This window comes from Meles meles, chromosome 6 (genome assembly GCF_922984935.1).
Source record: "Meles meles chromosome 6, mMelMel3.1 paternal haplotype, whole genome shotgun sequence".
In the NCBI taxonomy this organism is placed as follows: domain Eukaryota; kingdom Metazoa; phylum Chordata; class Mammalia; order Carnivora; family Mustelidae; genus Meles; species Meles meles.
Genome location: NC_060071.1, coordinates 139,146,773 through 139,169,200, shown reverse-complemented (window position 1 = coordinate 139,169,200; position 22,428 = coordinate 139,146,773). Strand labels below are relative to the sequence as shown.

Genomic DNA, 22,428 nt, shown 5'->3' with positions numbered 1-22,428 from the left:
GAACACGGAACAACTCATGTGTCCCTTTTGCTGTGGAGCATTTGGAGTGTTTCCAGTTCGGGGACATTACAGATTCTTGCACGTGTCCTTTGGCACACCTGTGTGTGCATTTGGCAGGCACAGACCTAGGAGTGGGGCTGCTGTGTCCTTCGATACACACACGTTCAACTTCAGCAGAGAACATGAGCCGCTTCGTCTCAAGACGGTGACTGCACATCAGTGGTGTAGGAGAGTTGGGCCGCTTGACATCGTTCTAGCACTTCATGTTGGAAGTCTTTAATTTTCACCATCTGTGGGGTGTGTACCTGGTTTTTCTGTTGGCTTCAGGTTGCAGTTTCCTGATAACTGACAATGTTAAGCATTAATGTTTATGAATCTTTTAGATATTTTTTGTGAAATTCGTTTTCAGCTCTTTGCTCATTTTTCCTATTGGGTTGTCTATCATGTTGAGTTTCAGAAGTTCTGTATTCTGGATTGGAGCCCATCGTTGGGTATGTGTTTTACATATATTCTGCTTCTCTTTCTTTTGAGGACTAGAAGTCCTTACTTTGAGCAGGGTTTAATCCTTTCTTTTATGATCCTATGAAAGAAACCTCTGTCGTAAAGATGTTCTGCACAGTGTGGTCCAGAATCTTTAGATCCACACTTAAATATGCGAGCCAGTGGGAATGGATTTTTAGGTGAGGTTGCAGGTGGGGGTTCAACGCTGACTTTCATCTGTGCGTGTTCTCTCGGCACCACGAAGATTGGGTGGTTTTGATTTTTGTTGTTGTTGTTCCTCCCTTAGTGTTTTAAAGTAAAAAACGTTTTTATTTTAGACTAGGTTTGATTGGCAGAAACGTTACAGAGACGGTGCCGAGAGTTCCCGTGTACCCTCCCACCCGTGGTCTGGGGTACACGCGTCGTAGCTAATGCGTCATTATTAAGTCCGTGCTTTATGCAGATCAGGACCACTGGTTTCTGACAAAGCGCTGCTGGCAAATGCTATGAGACCGCGGCCTGGAGGCTAAACCTTCGGTGACAAGTGCGCTGTGGTAGGAGCCCGCGTCTCTGGTCTCCGCCGACACTGGAGAACTCAGCAGGGCTCGCGTGGTGTGGACGCGGGTCCTGGGAGATCCTGGGGAGGGACGTGTGGAAATTCTGCCATGGAAGAACCTCCAGCATCGTAGACCCCCTGAACTCTCGGGCCCGGTCTTAGAAATCCTGAGTTTTGGTATGTGATGAGTAGCCTTCTCCTTGAGTCCTGAAGACTTTAGTTTTGTAATCTTGAACCAAAGTTTAAAATCCACAGATCACCTGCTTTGTGTTTTTTATTTAGTCAGCATGCTGTACATCACATCGCCAGGACTCCCACATGGACATTTGTACCTTTTGACCCTCTTCCCTCAGTTCCCCCATCCTCCATCCCCACCTGTGACCACCACCGGTCTGTTCTCTGTATCTATGAACTTGGGTTTTTTTAGATGGCACACATAAGTAGATGACATAGTATTGTCTGCCTTATTTCAATTAGCATAATGTCCTCAGCGTCCATTTATATTGTTGCAAATGGCAGAATTTCCTTCTTTTTATGGCTGTATAGTATTTCATTGTATATGTATACCACTCTTTCTTTATCCATTCATCCCTCAGTGGACACTTAGGTTGTTTCCATAGCTTGGGTCTTGTAAATAATACTGCGATGAACATGGGATTTGTAGATACTTTCAAGTTAGTATTTTCACTTTCTCTAGGTAAAACCCAGAAGTGGAATTTCTAGATCATATGGTAGTTCTATTTTTAATTTTTTGAGCAACAATTTTACTATTTTCCATAGTGGCTGCACCAAATTACATCCCCACCAACAGTGTACAAGGGGTCCCTTTTCTCCACATTTTTGTCAACACCTGTTATTTCTTGTCTTTTTGATAACAGCCATTCTAACAGGTGTGAGTGATATTTCATTGTGGTTTAGATTTGCATTTCCCAGATAGTTAGTGAGGTTGAGCATCTTTTCATGTACCTGTTAGCCATCTATATGTCTTCTGTCTTCTTTGGAAAAATGTTTATTGAGATTCCTTTGCCCATTTAAAAAAATTTTTATTTTTTATTAACATATAATGTATTATTTGGCCCAGGGGTACAAGTCTGTGAATCGTCAGGCTTACACACTTCACAGCATTCACCATAGGATATACCCTCCCCAATGTCCATAACCCCACCACCCTCTCCCTCCCCACCCCCGGAACCCTCAGTTTGTTTTACGAGATTAAGAATCTCTTATGTTTTGTCTCCCTCCTGATCCCATCTTGTTTCATTTACTCCTTTCCTACCCCGAAACCCCCCACCGTTGCCTCTCAACTTCCTCATATCAGGGAGATCATATGATAATTGTCTTATTTCACTTAGCATAATACCCTCTCATTCCATCCACGTCATCGCAAATGGCAAGATTTCATTTCTTTTAATAGCTGCATAGTATTTCATTGTATATATATACCACATCTTCTTTACCCATTCATCTGTTGATAGACATCCTTTGCCCATTTTTTAATCAGATTTTTTTTCTCGAGTTATATGAGTTCTTTATATATTCTGGGTATTGTTCCCTTATCAGATGTATGATTTGCAAGTATATTCTCTTTCACTAGGTTGCCTTTTCATTTTATTGATGGTTACCTTTGCTGTACAGCTTTTTAATTTGTCATACTCCCACGTGTTTATTTTTGCATTTGTTGCCTTTGCTTTTGATGTCAAATTCAGAAACATCATTGCCAGGATCTATGTCAAGGATCTTACCCCTGTGATTTCCTCTAGGAGTTTTATGGTTTCAGGACTTACGGTCAAGTCTTTAATTCATTTTGAGTTGATTTTTGTACATGGTGTAGGATAGTTGCCCATTTTCACTCCACTGAACAGCCTTTTAAGAGAGTCCATCTTATTGCCGGATGCCATGGGGAAGGAGACACCGGTGTCCCCCTTTGGCCTTGGATGTGGGTGTTTGGAGAACTGTATGCTGATCCAGCTTGGACCTGGGGAGCATCACCATGACCCCTAGTTCTGAGGAAGGCAAGGCAGGTAGCCACTGAGATGGCCAGACCTTTTATTGCCATTTCTCCAGTTCCTTGCCTGTCCTAGACCCCCTAACAAACGCCGGTGTGCCAGCCTGTTTCAAAGTGTCCCTGATAGCCTCAACTGTTTTTACCTTTTAACTCAGAGTGCAGACTAAGTCCCAGTGACTGTGTTTCATTCTTACAGCAGACATTTAAATTATAGCAAGAAAACAAGAAAGACTAGCCAGCCAGCCCCATTAATGTTTGATGATACAGTCATTGTTCTTTGACGTGGCCATAACCCCTGTCCTGGATGACACTTTGATTGCCGCCGTGTGGACCCTGGAATGCACACATGCACACTGGGGTCCTTTTGTCTTTGTCACGCTTCCCCGCAGTACCATGAGCTCTCGACACTCTGCCAGCCCAGTGGTCTTCACCAGTGCCAGAAGTTCCCCCAAAGAAGAGCTCCATCCTGCCACCTCGCAGCTCGCACCTGCCTTCCCCTCCTCCTCCTCCTCCTCCTCTTCGTCTGGCCCTAGGACCTTCTACCCTCGCCAGGGCGCGACCAGCAAGTACCTGATTGGGTGGAAGAAACCCGAAGGAACCATAAACTCCGTGGGATTTATGGATACGAGAAAGTAAGAATTCTTTCACTTCTCTTACTGGGTGGTTTGCTTTTAACAGGACGGAGAACAGAAAAGGTTGAGGCAATTTCCTACCACAGAGGCGACCGGCTGGGGTTTGGTCAAGAGATTTTTTTTTTCCCTCCTAAGTAAAACTTAAATTATTTCTCTGCTTCATTCCTTAAATAAGTTATGTGGCAAATCATTGATTTGAGAATCTTAGATGTCATAGGAGGAGTCTGTCTGGAGAACAAACTGCAGAATAATTGACCTTCTGGCAGGAAGGTGACATTCTCCCTTTGGTGATGTTAATCAGCCTTCCCATGGGGTTTTTAACTCAGGGCCCAGCAGAGGGAGTGTTAAGAGAGGGACTGTCCTAAATACAAAGAACTTTTTGACAGAGTAGTACAGGAAAAAAAAAAAGTTCTAAATGAGTCATTCGATCATGTCGTTTGAGTTTGTACAGAAGTTACATTCGGGATTTGTAGCCCGTGGTCTTACTAGTAAGTCGTGCTAACTCTGGCTTAGTGGGGCTAATGGTTTCCTGTAGAAGAGCAGTTCGTGCAACAGATTCTTATTTTGTGCTTCCAGTTGGTTGTGTTTCTTTCCCAAGCACTTACCTGAGCAGCTTGTCCTTGGCTCTCCTTTAATACGTCCCTCCTGACTCACCGCCTCAGGGTCCATCGTGGCCTTAGGTCACCCTGCTTGGTTTCTCCCATCTCTTCCTTCCAAGGCGCCATCAGAGTGACGGCAACGAGATGGCCCACACCAGGCTGCGCGCCTCAACCAGGGACCTCCGGGCGTCCCCCAAGCCAGCCTCCAAGTCCACCATCGAGGAGGACCTCAAGAAACTCATCGACCTGGAAAGCCCAACTCCTGAGTCCCAGAAGAACTTTAAGGTACAGGACAGAGCTCGGGGTGCATGGCTGTTAAGGTGGGTGGCCAGAAGGGACGGGGCTGCTCACCGCGGTGGCCCCCCCAGGAGGTGTTGGCTCCCGGCTTCTGCCCTCATGCACTCTGCCCTAAAATGAGCTTACGACGTTCTCCAAGCGTTTTGTCCCCACTGGCACAGCTTTCAATCTGGGTTTATATTTACCTGTCCCTACCACCCTTTATCTTCCTTAGTGTACGCCACTCCCCCTGTACAAGCCATGCTCTTTCACAGGCATGGACGCAGATGACATTGCTTCTGAGAACTTGGCAGAGCTCCTGTGGCTCCCTCAGCTCACAGTTTTCTGTAAATGCCTGAGAGGCCTCTGTCCAAAGGGTCCCTCCCCTGACAAGGAGCTCCCAGTTCATGTCCTGCCCTGTGTGCCCCACCTCTGCCCCCTGACCCCTGCCAGGCAGGTCTACTGTGTACCACGTAGCAGTCATCAGCAGTCATCAGAGAGATGGCCTGATTTACACCCACTCTCTTCACCCCCTCATCCTCCAGAAGCCACCACTGCAGCCCAGCAAACTGGGTCTACATACTTACCTTCAGAACTTTCTAACTTCAGAACTCTCTTTACTTTGCAAAAACCTCTCCACTTCCCTTGCAGAATTCCAGGCTAGAAATTCTCTAAAGCCAGCCTCCCTCCCCATCACGTCCTGAGTGCCTGCTCAGGGTTTATGTTTACGGGTCAGTGGCCAGACCTTGGCACAACCACGCAGAAGAGTTTGTTCTGCCCGCCTTAGCTTGGAGGAGCCCTGAAGCCTACTTGAGGGTCTTTCTTGTCCTCAGAAGTGTACCATCTCCTCCTCCCAGGGCTCGGAACTGGCCTTTGTTGAGTGGGGCCCAGAGCTCTGAGCACAAGGCATTTCTGTGTGCGGTGTGTTGTGTAGCCCCAGAAGGAGGGAATCTACCCCCAGGAAGGTCAGCACAGCAAACTTGGACATGTTCTGTTCTCCAGCTTCTCCGCTGAATGACTGGTAGTCTGTTTGAAGTGACTAGAGAGTGTGATGTAAGAAGCACTCTGATAGTTGATTGGAAAGATAAGCTGAAGTATTTCCTTACCCACTTGCTGTCCTCGAACCAGGATCAGAGTGCAGGGGCATGCGCAGCTTGGCCTCGTCCATTCTCACTCAGGCTTCTTGTCACAAGAGTGTGTGTGTGCGTGCACCTTCCTCAAGACAGGTCAGACATACCCCCTAAACTGAAAAATCAGCGTTTACAGAAATTAAGTGTACTCCAAAGGCCATTCTGGCATTGTGCTGCAAAATAAAGATTTATTAACATAAACATTAACATCATAAATCATTTTAAAGACTTGGTCATTCTTGATTTCTGTAATTTCTGTTTTATAAGCCAGCACTTCACAGTTCTGACTCATCACACAGGGTACAAATGGTTTCCTTAGCAACCTCGCAAAAGACAGTGCTTGAAATTTCTTTATCCATCAGAACCCAAAGAGGTGTATTAAAATGTTTAAGTACCAGTTTCAAAATAAAAAAATTTTTTTTTCCTCTTAGGTTAGAGGAAAATAAAACTTGCTCTGAAAGGAATCTTTCCTCCAATTCTCGGTTTCACATTTTTGGAAAGGGGCAAACTTAGAGCTTTGATTCTTTTGATTTACTCATGCAGTAGAAATAATTGAAAGCAAGTGTCTCTTTTGCCCTTATTCCTGTTCTTGGCTTTTATTTCCAAAATGAATTACTTTAACATTCCTGAAACAGGGGTGCACCTTCTTTATGTCCTGACTGCATTACCGAGAGACCCTCTGCAAAGAAGGCTCTCTGCAGGCTACTCTCTTACTGGGAAGGGCTCTTCTTTCTCCAGCGTCCTCCTTTTTTGTTTGGTTTCAGATGACTTTAGCTAAGTATCTCCGTGTGTCTTCCGAAATTCTCTGTTGGGATGCCCCTGGCTCTGCTGTGTTAGAAAGGCCCAGCGTGCCCTTGAGAGGTCTTCCAGGCCAGGCCCAGCTCGAGGCCCCAGGCCACTGCATCAGGTGTCAGGGTCCTGGCAGTGACCAGCTTCGGGCCATGAGACTTGGAACTCACTCAGACCACACTGACTTTCTTGGAGAGCAGGTGCTACCCGTGCATGAGCGTTAATATCAAATGAGAGGGTTAATACAGGGTGATTAGCCAGCAGAGTGTGATGTCTGCTGTGGGACATAGTGAGCTGTGGCTCAGAGGTAGGTGGCCACAGGGCCTAAGCACCTGCCGCAGAGCTCCTGTCTGAAGGATAATGGCAGTTTGCTGACATGCTAAGAAACCTCACTGGCAGGTAGAGAGGGATCACCTTACCTTCCCTGAGGGCTGTGCCCAGCAGCAGGTGAACAGACACATTGCAAACCGGTGGTCCTGCTTTGCAGCCAGAGCTGTGAGGCACAGACCAGAGGAGGCAGCTGCTGGCAGCTCCGGGGCTCAGGGAGTGCTGGCGCTTGCTCACAGCGGGTGCTGGTGACCAGCTCATGAAGCCAGGCAGCCTGGGAAGAGTGAGGGAACAGGAGCTGACCTAGAGCAAGAGGGCCCTCCTCTAGGCCCTGTTCCTCAGCTCTGAAATAGATTGGTGGTGCCAGATGGTTTTAAAGTTCGGGAAACCCCCCTCACCCCTTTTTAAATGAAATTATACGTGGAAGTCTAATATGGAGAAGTGAAAAAGTGGAGTTCCTCCGAAGGAGGGGTGGGTATCATCGGCGCCTGGGTCCCACCTGAATGTCTTTGCTCCCCAGACAGTGATGCTGTGAGGAACGCTATGAGTCATTGTTGACTCTTGGTGGTTCTTTTCCAGGGCTGGCAGGACTGGGCACTGCCCAGCAAGCACCCCGGGAGGCAGGCCCAGGGCGCTCTCAAAACCAGATCGGTGTGCATGCGCCTTTAAGACTGGAGGGGAACAGGGATGGGGTGAGGGACCACCCCGACATGTTGGGACAAGACGACTTTTTAATGGGCGGAAAGCATCGAGGCAGATTACCTCCTTCCATCTCCTGCCCTGCCTCCCTTCAGTGCAAGATATTAGAACTTCTAAGAAAGCATGCCGCTCCAACGATCTCCTCAAGGTGGCAGTTCACTGCCCTGAAGTATGTTAATATTTCCCAAAGAGGCTGAAACTGGAATTAGTGGAAAACCACCTTCCTGTATAGCCATCGGGGCGGGGATACTCAATAGAAAAGGAAATCCCTTTGCTGAATCCGGAGGCACTAAAACAGATTGGGAGTAGTGTTTGAATGGAGAGATCTGGAGCCTGGCCTGATGGGCGGGAGTCGTATGTGATAGTCCTAGAAGCTTACGGATGGGAGAGAGAGGATCTGGCTATATTTTTTAAAATCCTAATCAGCAGGCCATCTCACCTCTGCCGTGCCCTCTTTTCTCGGTGAGGAGAAAAGGAAAACCACTATTTCCATACCCAGTTCCCTGCATTTACAGACTCACAGAGCCCTTATCTCAGCAGCTTCGCTTTCCGGCAAGCGTATATGTACCTTGCGCTAAACTCATCATGAGTTTTTAGAAGTGAGCATAATTTTGACACGTCGGCTGCACGTGGGGCTCATTGACAATGCGTTTGACTAATTATTTGTTCGTATTTATGCGGCAGCTGTGCACGCCACTTCCCAGGGAGCTTTGACTTGATTAACCCTTAGTTTGATGAACAGAAGCATGTTAGACCCTGAGCGTCAGCTCTATTCCCGGCGTCCTCAGTGGAGACACGGTTGTGTCGTCCTCTCTCTGCCCCTTCCCATTGTCACAGAACGTCCCGCAGAGGCCTTCTGCTGGCTGTGACTCAGCCCTCCTACTCACATCTTCACCTGTCCTCTACATCATTCTCCTGTCAAGGTGAACACTCGTCTAGGAATAAATACAACTTTATTGCTAATCGACCAGATACTCTGCTGGCTCTGAGGCTGGATATTTAAATACTGTTAATGTGTCTCTTGTTTCTTAAGTAATGGGATTCTCAGAAGCTTGCTTTTTGTAGAAGGATCTCAACTAAATGTCAAATCTGGTGACAAAAGCAAAGGACAAGAGAGAACAGCTATCTAGAACTTCTGCCATTTATATAGAACTGTATCAATATGTAGATGGCTTCTCTATTTTAGTGGGTAGAAATCCATCCTAAAAAACATTCTGTCAAACTGATTCAGTAGACTCTTAGCAGCTGCTGTGTATCAAGAGGCACCTCCTCCTAGAGCTGCTCTCTGTCATGAGGACATAGGCCATCATGTAAATCCTTGTCTGCCTGCCGCTCTCAGTTCCAGGCGCTCTCCTCGCCCCAGTCGCCTTTTCCTTCCACGCCCACGGCAAGACGGGCCCTGCACCGCACGCTGTCGGATGAGAGCATCTACAGCGGCCAGAGGGAGCACTTCTTTGCCTCCAGGGCATCGCTTCTGGACCAAGCCCTGCCCAATGATGTCCTCTTCAGCAGCACGTACCCTTCCCTGCCCAAGTCTCTCCCGCTGCGGAGGCCTTCTTACACCTTGGGGATGAAGTCGCTGCATGGTGAGTGGTTTTGGGTGCTCAGATTCCCGGCTTGCCAGCCTCCGTCAGCCATGCGCCTGTAATCCCAGATCTCAGGGTACAGACGCTTGGCCTCCCCAGAGTCATCTGGGATGCCTGTTCGGGGTTTGTTTTTATTGAAGTATAATTAATTATGACATTTTATTAGTTTCAGCTGTACAACATAGTGATTTGATGGTTGTATATATTGTGAAATGGTCACCATTGTGAGTCTAGTTAGTATCCGTCACCTTGCATAGTTGCAGAGTGTTTTCTTCCAGAGTGATGGGAACTTCTAAGATGCATTCTTAGCAAATTCCACATAATAATGATAATTCCATACAGTAATCCCCATGACTTGTCTTTCTCTAATTTATTTCAATCAGCATAGTGCCCTCAGGGGCCATCCATGGTGTTGCAAATGAGAAGATTTCATTTTTTAAGGCTAAGTAATATTCCTGTGTGTGTGTGTGAGTCATCCATCAGTGGACACTTGGGTTGTCTCCTTATCTTGGCTGTTATAAATAATGGTGCAGTGAACTTGGGGATATATATACATTTTTCAAGCTAGTGTTTTCATTTTCTTCGCATAAACACCCAGAGTGGAATTTCTGGATCATATGGTAGCTCTATTTTTGAAGAACCTCCATACTGTTTTGCACAGTGGCTGCACCACTTTACATTCCCATTAACAGTGCACCAGGGCTCCCTTTTCTCCACACCCTTCCAACACTTGTATCTTCCCTTGACAAGTGTGAATGGTATCTCGTTGTGGTTTTGGATTTGCATTTCCCTTATCATTAATGATGTTGAGCATCTGCTCACTTACCTGTTGGCCATCTCTATTTTGTCTTCAGAAAGATATCTATTCAGATTTTCCCATTTCCTAATCGGTTTGTTTTTTGGCTGTTGAGTTATAGGAATTCTTTATATATTATGAATATTACCCCCTTTTCAGATCTGATTTGCAAATATTTTCTCCCAGTCCATAGGTTGCCTTTTCATTTCCTTAATGGTTTTCTTTGCTGTGCAGAAATTTTTTAGTGTGCATGTGGTCTATTTGTTTTATTTTTTACCTAATAAAGGTAACAAACCTTTGCTTTTGGTGTCAAATCCAAAAAGTCATCATCATCAAAACTGATGTCAGGGAGCTTACTGCCTGTGTTTTCTTCTGGAAGTTTGGTTTTAGGTCTTACAGTTAAGTCTTTTATCCATAATGAGTTAACTTTTGTGGTTTGGTGTAAGATAGTGGTTTCATTCTTTTGCATGTGGCTATCCCATTTTCCCCACACTGTTTATTAAAGACCATTCTTTCCAATTGTATATTCTTGGCTCCTTTGTCATAAATTAATTGACCACATATGCATATGTTTATTTCTGGGCTTCGGTTCTGTTCCATTGACATGTTTGTTTTGATGCTAATACCATACTGTTTTGATTACTATGGCTTTGTAACATAGTTGGAAATCAGGAGCGTGAATGCCTTCAGCTCTGTTTTTTTCCAAGATAGCTTTGGCTATTCAGAGCCTTTTGTAATTAAATAATTTTAGGATTGCTTTTTCTACTTCTGAGAAGAATGCCATTAAAATTTTGATAGGGATTGCCCTGAATCTGTAGATTACTTTGGGTAGTAGCATGGACATTTTAATTATATTCTTTTATGAGCATGGAGTATCTTTCCACTTATTTGTGTCTTCAGTTTTATCAGTATCTTATGGTTTACAGTGTGCAGGTCTTTTACCTCCTTGGTTAAAGTTATTCCTAGGTATTTTATTCCTTTTGTTTACAGCTGTGAGTGGGATCGTTAATTTCTCTTTCTGATATTTTGTTATTAGTGTATAGAAATGCAGCAGACTTATGTGAATTGATTTGGTATCTTACAACTTCACTGAACTTGTTTGTTAATTCTTAGAGTTTCTGTTAGTGTCTCTAGGGTTGTCTAATATCATACCATATGCAAATAGTGAGTTTTACATCATATTTGGATGCCTTTTGTTTCTTGTCTAATGCCCCGACTAGGACTTCTGATATTTTGTTGAATACATGTGGTAAGAGTGTGCATCCTTGTCTTGTTCCTGGCCTTAGAGGGAAGGCTTTCAGCTTTCATCATGGAGTATGTCAAACATGGCCTTTATTATGTTAAAGTACATCCCCTCTATACCTACTTTTTGTGATTTTTTTAAATCATAAATGGATGGTGATTTTTGTCAAATGCTTTTTCTGCATCTACAAAGATGATTATATGATTTTTATCCTTCATTTCATCAGTGTGGTATGTATCACATTGATTTGTGGATGTTGAACCATCCTTCCATCCCTGAGACAAATTCCACTTGATCATAGCATAAGGAGGTACTCTTAATGTATTGTAAATTCGGTCTACTAATATTTTGTTGAGGATTTTTGCATCTATGTTCATCATGGGTATTGGCCTGTGATTTTTTTTTTCTTGTGGTTCCCTGTCTAGTTTTGGTATCTGGGTGGGTAATGCTAGCCTCATAAAATGAGTTTGGCAGTGTTCCTTTTGCTGCTTCTTTTTTGAGGGAAGAGTTTTAAAAGGGTTAATTCTTCTTTGAATGTTCAGTAGAATTCACCAGTAAAGTCCTCTGTTTCTGGGTTTTTGTTTGAATCCGTACTCAACAGACCTTCTAACCATCTCCTTACTAGTAATCAGTCTGTTCAGATTTTTAGTTCCCTCATGATTCAGTCTTAGTGACTTAGCACAGCAGGATAATCACGATTCAGTCTTGGCAAGTTGTATGTTTATGGGGTTTATGCATTTCTTATGCACACTTTGTTGGCGTATAATTCTTCATAGTAGTCTCTTAAGATCCTCTCTATTTCTTTGGTATCAGTTATAGTGTCTGCTCTTTCATTTCTGATTTTGAGTCTTTTTCTTTCTTGGTGAATCTAGCTAAAGCTTTGTGAATTTTGTTGACCTTTTCAAAGAACCAGTTCTTAGTTTCATTGATCTCTATTTTGTGTGTTTTGTTTATTTCCACTCTGATCTGTTATTTCCTTTCTTTTACTAACTTTGGGCTTTTTTTGTTATTCTTTCCAGGTCCTTTAGGTGTAAAGTTAGGTTATTTGAGATGTTTCTTGATATGTAGGCATTGTCACTATGAACTTCCCTCTTGGAACTGCTTTTCCTGCATCCCATAAGCTTTGGTATGTTGTATTTTCTTTTTCATTCTTCTGAAGGTATTTCTTGATTTCTCTTGTCATGTCTTCTTTGACCTGTTGCTTGTTCAGTAGCAATTAGTAGTTATTTAGTCTTTTGTCATAGTTATTTAGTAGTATTTAGTTATTTAGTCTTCACACATTTGTGAATTTTTCCGTTTTCTTCATGTACTTGATCTCTAGTTCCATAGCATTATAGTGGGAAAAATGTTTGACTTCATTTCAGTCATCTTAAATTTATTAAGACTTGTGACCTAACGTATGATCCATCTTGGAGAATGTTCTATGTGTGACTGAAAAGAATGTCTATTCTTTTGTTTTTTAATGGACTATTTAGTATAAGCTATAAAGTCCATCTGGTCTAGTGTGTCATTTAAGGTGGATGTTTCCTAATTGACCTGTCTAGATGATCTGTCCATTGATGAAAGTGGGTTATCAGAGTCCCCTACTATCACCATATTGCTCTTTCTCCCTTCAGGTCTGTTAATATTTGCTTCACAGACCTGAAGGGAGAAAGAGCACTTTTTGTTTTTTATTATAGTCTTTGTTTTAAAGTGTTTTTTGTCTAATACATCACCTTTGTTTGGTTTCCGTTTGCATGGAATATCTTTTTTCAGTCTGTGTATGTCCGTCCTTCTCAAGTGACTCTCTTACAGGCGGCATATAGATGGGTCATGGGTTTTCTTTACTCATTCAGCCACTCTGAGTCTTTTAATTGGAGAATACAGTCCATTTACATTTAAAATAATCAATGATAGGCATAAACTTTTTGCTCTTTTATGGTTCCTCTCTGTTCTTTTCCTCTCCTGCTCTCTTCCTTCATGGTTTAATAACTTTCTGTTGTGGTAGGCTTAGATTCATTTCCGTTTATCCTCTGTGTATCTATCATAGGTTTTTGCTTTGTGGTTACCATGAGGCTTTCTTATAACTTGGATTTATAACCATTTATTTTCAGTTCATAATAACTTAGGTTTAAATGCATTCTAAAGTTCCACATTTTTACTCTCCCCCAACATTTTATGTTTTAGATGTCACAATTTACATCTTTTTATCGTGTGTATCCCTTAACTAATGACAGTTGACCTTTGAGCAACAAAGGAGTATGGGATATCAACCCTCTATATAGTCAAAAATCCATGTATAACTGTTGACTTCCCAGAAACATTAACTACTGTAGCCTAGTGTTGACTGGAAGCCTTACCATTAACATAGACAGTCATTTCAAATATTTTGTATGGTATAGGTCTTATATACTAGAATCTTACAATAAACTAGAGAAAAGAAAATATTAAAAATTGTAAGAGAAGATACATTTATAGTGCTGTACTGCATTTACCAATACCATAAATTTACCTTGTCTGTTTACATGATTAACCATCTGTCAGTACGTATACAATTTTTGTCTTATAGGATTCAAAACACTGTAGATGTTATATGTATTGCTAAGACTAGATGTCAGAAGTGAAAAGGAATGCATACTTATTTATAGGTATAACAGTTCATGCACAGATAATGAAGCAAGAGCAGTATGATTGCTCTGTGGTAGCCTAGCGGAACTGATACACTTCTTCACAGTGGCCTTGTCTGTACACTAATGAATGAAGCCCTATAAAATTTTTATGGTATAAAGTACTACATTCATATTCATATGTACATATGAATATGTACATATTCATAGTACAGTTCTAGAAACATTGTTACATTGTTACATTTTCAAAAAACCACTTACCTATGATGATAGGCTGATACAAGAGCGAGAGACATAACTTACAGTAATGTAATTCCTTGAAAGCAAAATTTTAAAACAGTAGGAAAACTAAGGCATTATTAATTGTATATTAAACATCAGTCACATGTGCCTATGTAAGGACAGGGTATCCACTTCCATACAAGACTTACACTCAGTGTTCTACATGATGACTATTTTGGCGATGGTGACGTTGGCACAAAAGCATCTTGTACAATTACTGCTGTATGGTTAGATTTTTACACAAAACATTTACATACCCAACAGATCAGTTTATTAACTGTATGGCCTGATGATTAGTTATTATTCATTAAGTGGAAGTGGATCATCATAACGGTCTTCGCCCCTGTCTTCACGTTGAGTAGGCCAAGGAGAGGGAGGAAGATGAGGGGTTGGCCATGCTGTCTCAGGGATGGTGGAGCTGGAAGGAGAGGTGGGAGAGGCAACACACTCAGTGTAATTCTTTGGAAATACATCGTAATTTCTGACTGTTTCGCTTTTTCATCTCTCTAAATATGTTTCTATACAGTACCGATCCTTCCACTGTGAGCATTAGTTCAGAACCCGTACCCTAGACTGGTTCATGTCATAAACGGAGTCAAAAGCAGTTTGGAGAATCAGAACTCTTCTGCCAGACTGTCCAGTGTCAGTTTGTTTTCTGGCACTTCTTCTCTGTCTGTTCCTCCTCATCTGGCACTAGTTTGGAAACACTCATCTCCATCCATTTGCCTTCTGTTAATTCCTCTGGTGTGTAATTACCTCTTGGACTTCTCCAGGATCTGCATCTTAAAACCCTTCACCCCCCTACTCTTTTTGCCAAATCCACAGCCTCCTTCATGATTTTCTTGATCAGTTCTGTCGTAAATCCTGTGAAGTTATGCACAACATCTGGACAGTTTTCTCCAGCAGGAATCCATTATTTCAGGCTTGATGGTTTTCACAGCTTTTTCTATAATCATGGTGGCATCTTTGATGGTACAGCCATTCCAGAATTTCATGATGTTCTGTCTATCACAATTCCCTTCCATAGTGTTGACAGTCCTTTTCACAGACTGCTGTGTGTAGGGAGGCCTGGGTGGCTCAGTCAGTTAAGCATCTGCCATCAGCTCTGGTCATGATCCCAGATTCCTGGGATCAAATCCTGGATCAGGCTCCTTGCCCAGTGGGCAGTCTGCTTCTGCCTGCTGCTCCCCCTGCTTGTGCACCACTCTCTGACAAATAAAATCTTTTTAAAAAGAAGATGATGATTAGGGCACCTGGCAGTAGGTTAAAAAGAAGAAGATGATTGTGTGTAATCATCCTTAAAGGTTCTGATGACCCCTTGATCTGGGGGCTGAATTGGAGATGTGTTTGGGGGCAAGCAGACAACTTCAACACCAACTCATGGGGTTCTTTTTTTTTTTTTAAGATTTTATTTATTTATTTGACAGACAGAGATCACAAGTAGACAGAGAGGCAGGCAGAGAGAGAGAGAGGGAAGCAGACTCCCTGCTGAGCAGAGCGCCCGATGCGGGACTTGATCCCAGGACCCTGAGATCATGACCTGAGCCAAAGGCAGTGGCTTAACCCACTGAGCCACCCAGGCGCCCTGTCATGGGGTTCTGGGTGGCAAGGGCATTGTCCAATATCTAAAGTACATTAGAAGGCAATCTCTTGCTGGCAAGGTACTTTCTGACTTCAGGGACAAAGCAGCAATGGAACCAATCCAGAAAAAGTGTCTTCATTGTCCAGGCCTTCTTGTACAACCAAAAAGTCTGACAGCTGGTATTGTTTCAAGACTCAGGGTTGGTAGGTTTATAGAAAAGGGCAGCTCTGATCTTAAACTAAACTGCATTTGCACAGAACAGTGGTCTGTCCCTTTCTGCCTTAAATCCTGCTGCTCACTTCTCTTCATATGGATTAAATAATAAATGCCTTTTGTGACATATTATTCTAGAACAGGGCACTTTTGTCTGCATTAAAAACCTGTTCAGGCAGATATCCTTTCTCCTCAGTGATTTTCTTAATGGTGTCTGGGAATTCATCTGCTGCCTCTTGGTTGGCAAAAGCTGCTTCTCCTGTTATCTTGACATTTTTAAAACCAAACCTCTTTCTAAAATTATCAAACCATTCTTTGTTGGCATTAAATTCTGTAGCTTTCGATCTTTCACCTTCCGTTTCCTTTGAGTCGTCATATAATGACTTTGCTTTTTCTTGAATCATATTAGAGTCTGCAGGAATGCCTTTCTTATTAGCTGCCCTACACCCCCCTGAAAGCTGCATTTTCAATAGGAGATAAAAGGGTATTTGACAAAAAGTACCAGGTTTTTGTGCCTTGTGGCACTGCTCTGGTGACAGCTTCATGAATTTCCTCTTCTTTTTTTCACAATGGTCCTTATGCTAGATTCATTTACCTTGAAATGGCAGGCAACCACAGCTGCAGACCTCAATCTGGGATCCATGTCAAGCAGTTCAACTTTTTTGTGTTATTTCATGTCTTTTCTGCTTTTGGGGAACACTTCCAGCATCGCTAGTAGCACTTCAGATGGGTCCCCTGGCATTATGCAGGGTTTATTGTGTTGCACTAAAAACAACGAAAAGTAGGTGAAAATGGAGACCAGTTTTTGCTGTGATACCCAGTTCACTGGAGAGAGGAACTGCTCATGCAGAGATGATCAGTCTCACGTGCATTTTATGTGGCTGCTTTGAACACCAGGCCTCACTGCAGTAGCAACAGGAGGTGGCTCCAGCATTACTATAACAGTGCACAGTATGTCCATAGTGAATTTTGTGCAATTATGATGTAATACCGCATCGTTGTACACATTTCTCTCAATTGTGAGTGGTGCCCTGTACAGTATGTGTGAGTTTTGGAAAGTTTTAACTTTCTATAATAGATTTATATATGTATTTGGCATTCAGGATATCCTTTTTTAATATATATTTCTAAGCTGTGTAGTTTGTCTGCAAGTTTTTGAAATTGTTGCAGATCTTCAAAAATTTTTCCGAAATATTTATAGGACCCATGCAGTTCAAATCTGTGTTGCTCAGGGGCCAACTGTAAAATAATTATTTTTATTATGTTTGCTTCTAACTTTCTTACTAGCCTTGTAATTAATTTACTACTGCCTGCACTATATGCTTACTTTTTCCATTAAGACTGATACTTTTATATTTTCTTCTTACTAATTAGCACACCTTCTTTTCAGCTTGAAGACATCCCTTTGACATTTCCAGTAAGGCCATTCTAGTTGTGTTAGACTCTTTTAGATTTTTTTTCTTAAAGATTCATTTATTTTAGAGTAAGAGCACAAGCAGGGGGAGAGGTAGAGAGAGAAGGTGACAAGCAGACTCCCTGCTGAGTGGGGAGTCCAACGCAGGACTCAATCCCAGGACTCTGAGATCATGACCTGAGCTGAAATCAAGAGTTGGATGCTTAGCTAACCGAGCCATCCAGGCACCCCTCCTTCAGCTTCGTTTGTCTGGAAAACTTTATCTCACCTTCAATTCTGGAGGACAACCTTGTTGGGTAGAGGATTCTTGGTTGGCAGTTTTTTGTTTTTTTTTTTTTCTTTCAGCCACTCCCTTCTGGCCTGGAAAGTTCCTGTTAAAAGTCGTATGGGGGTTCATTTGTACCTACCAACTTGTTTTTCTCTTGCTGTGTTTAAGATGTTCTTGTCTAACTTTGGAGACTTTAATTATAATGGGTCTTGGTGTGCGTCTTTTTATATTCATCTTGTCTGGAACTCTGGTCTTCCTGGATCCATAGGTTAGGGAAGTTTTCTCTCTCCTCTTCTGGGATCCCTATAATGCAAATGTTGGTCTGCCTAATATTGTCCTATAGGTCTCACAAGCGGTTTTCACTCCTTTTCATTCTTTTTTTCTCTTTGCTGCTCTGATTGGATGAGTTTCATTGCCTTGTCTTTGAATTCACCGATCCTTTCTTCTGCTTCATCTAATCTGCTGTTGAACCCCTCTAAGTATATTTTTTAGTTCAGTTATTGTATTCTTTGGCTCTGTGACTTCTACTTGATATTTCCTTATGTTTTCTTTTTGTCAAAGCTCTCAGTATGTTCACTCTTCTCCCAAGTTCAGCGAGCATCTTTATGTCTACTACCTTGAACTCTTCAGGCAGATTACTCATCTTCCTTTCAGTAAGGATTTTTTTCTGTGGTTTTATCTTGTTTTGTTCATTACCTACTTCTCTGTCTCCTCATTTTGCTGGGCTCCTTGTGTCAGTCTCTGTGTTAGATAAGACAGGCACCTCTCCCACTCTTGAAAGAGTAGCCTTATTTGGGAGATGAACCTTATCCTTCAACCCAGACCTAGCTCTTTCTGGTCTCTCAAACCTTTGTGATGGTCCAAACAGCCTGTTTCTTTTTTTTTTTTTAATATTTTATTTATTTATTTGACAGAGAGAGAAATCACAAGTAGGTAGAGAGGCAGGCAGAGAGAGAGGGGGAAGCAGGTTCCCTGCTGAGCGGAGAGCCCGATGCGGGGCTCGATTCCAGGACCCTGAGATCACACCTGAGCCGAAGGCAGAGGCTTAACCCACTGAGCCACCCAGGCGCCCCAGCCTGTTTCATTTTTAATAGACCCCAGTAGTTGGCGGTCTGCCAAGACCAGTGTCCTAAAGGGGAAGATCTCAGTCAGCACCTAGATTTGTAGGTGATTAAAAGCCAGACCCACTGGCAGCAGCTCTTAAAGTATGAAAATATACAGTCTTATTGGACCATAACTGTAAGCCCCACTGGCCATCAGAGCCTGGTGATTTCAGAGTGTCTCCTAGGTGGCAGTCCTAAAAACTGGGGTACTAAGTGAGTGTATAAGTTCCTTTCTGAGAGATAACAGTGAGCCCGAGGAAGGCAGAGGGCAGGCACAAGGATAGCATGCACTGGCTGGCCTCTGTGCCCCATGAGCACTGCCATGGGCCAGACCTGATGCCTGCCCTAGGCCAAAGCTATGGAATAAGCAGAAAGACTGGAGCTTGTTTCAGTCTGCATTCTGTGCAGTGCCCTACAGGTGGTAGCCCATCAAGAACTGTCCCTTCGATTGTTAAAGTCCCATGGGGCCCAGGATTGCAGGTCCCCCCATGGCCCCCAGAGCCAGGCAATCAAGGGGCATCCCTTGGGTGGCAGCCATAAGTACTAGGACACCAAGTGCACGTACCAACCCTCTCCAAGCATGCTTGCTAAAAACAGATTTTCAGACCTTACCCAAGACCTGCTGAAATTTGATACAAAGGTGTAGTTTGGAGATTATATTCTTACCAAACTCCTATCTGCTACTGCAATTGGACACATTTGACTAAAATTAAATTATTTTTTGGAGACTTGTATCCATTGGACCCCTCCAGCCACCATAGGAACCCAGATTTGCCATTGCTCTGTCTTCGCTAGCCTCTGAGGGTATTGCCTGTAGTATCAGCCAGTCGTTGGTTGACTCATTCATTCAGCGAACAACCAAGTATTCGTCTAGGGAAAGACGTATTGATGCCAGGTACCTCCATGTTCTTGCCTTTGGTTCATAAATGCCTTCTCTGTGACTGCTTTCTTTTATGAAAGACCATATTCTGAGACTGTGGTTTACATTTGTTCTTTTCCTTTCTCCTCTGTCCACCTCCATTCCGAAGTTCTGCACCCACCTTCCCCCACTGTGACCTAGCTCAGCCGGCACCGGCACGGGTTATGAAGCCTGGGGTCCTGCTTGTTCATTAGATGTGCTGTACCCGGTCTCCCATCTGGCCTTTCTCCTTCCGGGCATTCTGCTTCCACTCAGACCCATGTTACTTTTCCTTCCTGCTGCTTCTCTGGAGCAATATTTTCTTTGAATCTCTTGCTTGCCTCATTTGCTTTCTCCCCACATCCCACACGAGCTCTTAGCCCACACTTGTGCGTGCCCCTCGACCACCTCTGTCCTGCTCACTGCTCCCCTTCTCCCCGATGGTAGCATCCCTTGGGGAGCATGCCAGCTTCCCCCTGCTCCCCCACCATCTGATGACAGCTGGAATATGGCCTCTCTTTTCTTCACGAGGTTACCCTCCAAAGTTGACACATGAAATGACCACTTTTTACCATCTAGACTCTGGAAAAAACTTCCTGGTAGTGACCAAACAGGCCCTAACCTTTTCTCCCCTTGTGTCTCCACATTGGGGCCACTCTCCCCTGAGTTCCATTGCTCCTGCAGCAGTAAACCCTTTGTGAAGGCATGTCTGCATGTGTCCCGTCAGAGCAGACCTTGTCTTCTAGAGGTTTTCGTTCTGAGAGAGCAACCTGGAAATTGCACATACAGACGCTATCCAGCCACGGAAGGCAGGGAATGGGCTGCCCTCTGTGAGCTTCTTGCTTTCCTGAAAGTCAGGCAGCACGGTGACCCCATCTCCTAAACGGAGCAGCCCTTGTTGGGCCGATGCCTCAGCCCTGGCCTTTTCAGTGACTGGGCAATGGGGAGGAGCAAGTTCTTTTGTACATGTGGAAATGTGGGTGCCAGAGATAAAAGGGGAGAAGGGTTGTGAGTGACATGCAGAATTGTCTGTTCCACCTACTTACCCTTGGTGGGAGCATGTTTAAATAGATCAGAGCATTTAATATCTGGCAGTATTTGTTGATTTCCATTTACTCATCATTTTGCTAATTTAAGCACATTAATAACTAGCAGCTGTACTTCAGAGCGGTTCTTTCTGCCATTTGAAAGGGAAAACAAGCACTAAACATACTTTGGTTTACCAGGCTATCGTCATTGGGGAAACTTTTTAACTCCTTGTAAACAGGTGTTTCTGGAGTCACTCAGCAATTTTAACTGAGATTTGAGCTTGCGGTGGCGTGGATTTTCACTGTTACAGTCCCAGCGGCCCTTCTCCAGGAGTCGCACCCTCTGCCCTTGCCTCTGCCCCACTGAGAGCATCTGTGTATCATGAGCCCCGCAGCCCTGCACTCTGTTCTCTGCCTACGTGAACTTCAACGGTAGCAGCTTGCGCTTGGATGGCGGGGGGCTCCCTGCACCCACTCTTCTATGCCCCAGGCCAAGCAAAGGCCGAGCAAAGGCTCGTCGTCACGATGACTTCATGTTTGTGTTTTTAAAATTGTTACCTTAAAGCAGCTCATGCTATTGGACTGCTATGATCCAAAACTGATCCCAAGAGTTGCTTCTTCTGTCCTTGGGAAGGAGAGAATGCCAACACCAATCCTAAAATCACCTGCCTATAGTAACTCCATTCGGGTAATTGAGCACTCTCATGCAATCTGATTTGCTCCCCACATCAGCCTGCAGACACATCCGCTGCGGAAACCAGCGGGCCAGTCCCCGGGGACGGGGAGTCCACAGGCAGGTGGTCAGGTCCCAGGGCCGAGTCCAGTATTCTGCCCCAGAACAGGGATCAACAAGCTTCTCCGGTCTGGCTTTTGAAACAGGCCTTGTTGTCCTAGTCTGAATCCTTGACTCTGGGGAAAAAAAAACAGAAAGGAGGACGTGTCTCCCCCCTCTCTGTAGATAGACAGCTCCCCCAGAAGCAGACATCTGTCTCAGGGCAAAACTAACTTTTCTGGGCCTCACACTACTAGAGCTGAAACAGTGAGAGACGATTAGGCAATGAGTTAAGACTGGAAGAAGCCAGTTCCTAGTTCACGTCTGCTTTAGAAGAGCCCCTGACGACTTCATCAAGATCAAAAGCTTCTGCACAGCAAAGGAAACAGTCAACAAAACAAAGAGGCAACCCACGGAATGGGAGAAGATATTTGCAAATGACAGTACAGACAAAAGGTTGATATCCAGGATCTATAAAGAACTCCTCAAACTCAACACACACAAAACAGATAATCATATCAAAAAATGGGCAAAAGATATGAACAGACACTTCTCCAATGAAGACATACAAGTGGCTATCAGACACATGAAAAAATGCTCATCATCACTAGCCATCAGGGAGATTCAAATTAAAACCACATTGAGATACCACCTGACACCAGTTAGAATGGCCAAAATTAGCAAGACAGGAAACAACGTGTGTTGGAGAGGATGTGGAGAAAGGGGAACCCTCTTACACTGTGGGTGGGAATGCAAGTTAGTGCAGCCACTTTGGAGAACAGTGTGGAGATTCCTGAAGAAATTAAGAATAGAGCTTCCCTATGACCCTGCAATTGCACTGCTGGGTATTTACCCCAAAGATACAGATGTAGTGAAAAGAAGGGCCATCTGTACTCCAATGTTTATAGCAGCAATGGCCACGGTTGCCAAACTGTGGAAAGAACCAAGATGCCCTTCAACGGATGAATGGATAAGGAAGATGTGGTCCATATACACGATGGAGTATTATGCCTCCATCAGAAAGGATGAATACCCAACTTTTGTAGCAACATGGACGGGACTGGAAGAGATTATGCTGAGCAAAATAAGTCAAGCAGAGAGAGTCAAGTATCATATGGTTTCACTTATTTGTGGAGCATAACAA

The 22,428-nt window shown here is 43.7% G+C and overlaps 1 protein-coding gene across 7 annotated transcripts in view; it reads left to right on the top strand.

Moving 5' to 3' along the window:
- The window catches only part of SIPA1L1 (signal induced proliferation associated 1 like 1), a 398,364-nt gene that overhangs the window by 368,987 nt on the left and 6,949 nt on the right, over nt 1–22,428 (top strand). For all 7 annotated transcript variants that reach the window (XM_046008524.1, XM_046008528.1, XM_046008527.1 and 4 more), the window contains 3 exons: nt 3,431–3,673; nt 4,392–4,557; nt 8,833–9,079. In XM_046008524.1, coding sequence (XP_045864480.1) covers nt 3,431–3,673; nt 4,392–4,557; nt 8,833–9,079 — 656 coding nt within the window. The remainder of the gene's footprint in view (nt 1–3,430; nt 3,674–4,391; nt 4,558–8,832; nt 9,080–22,428) is intronic.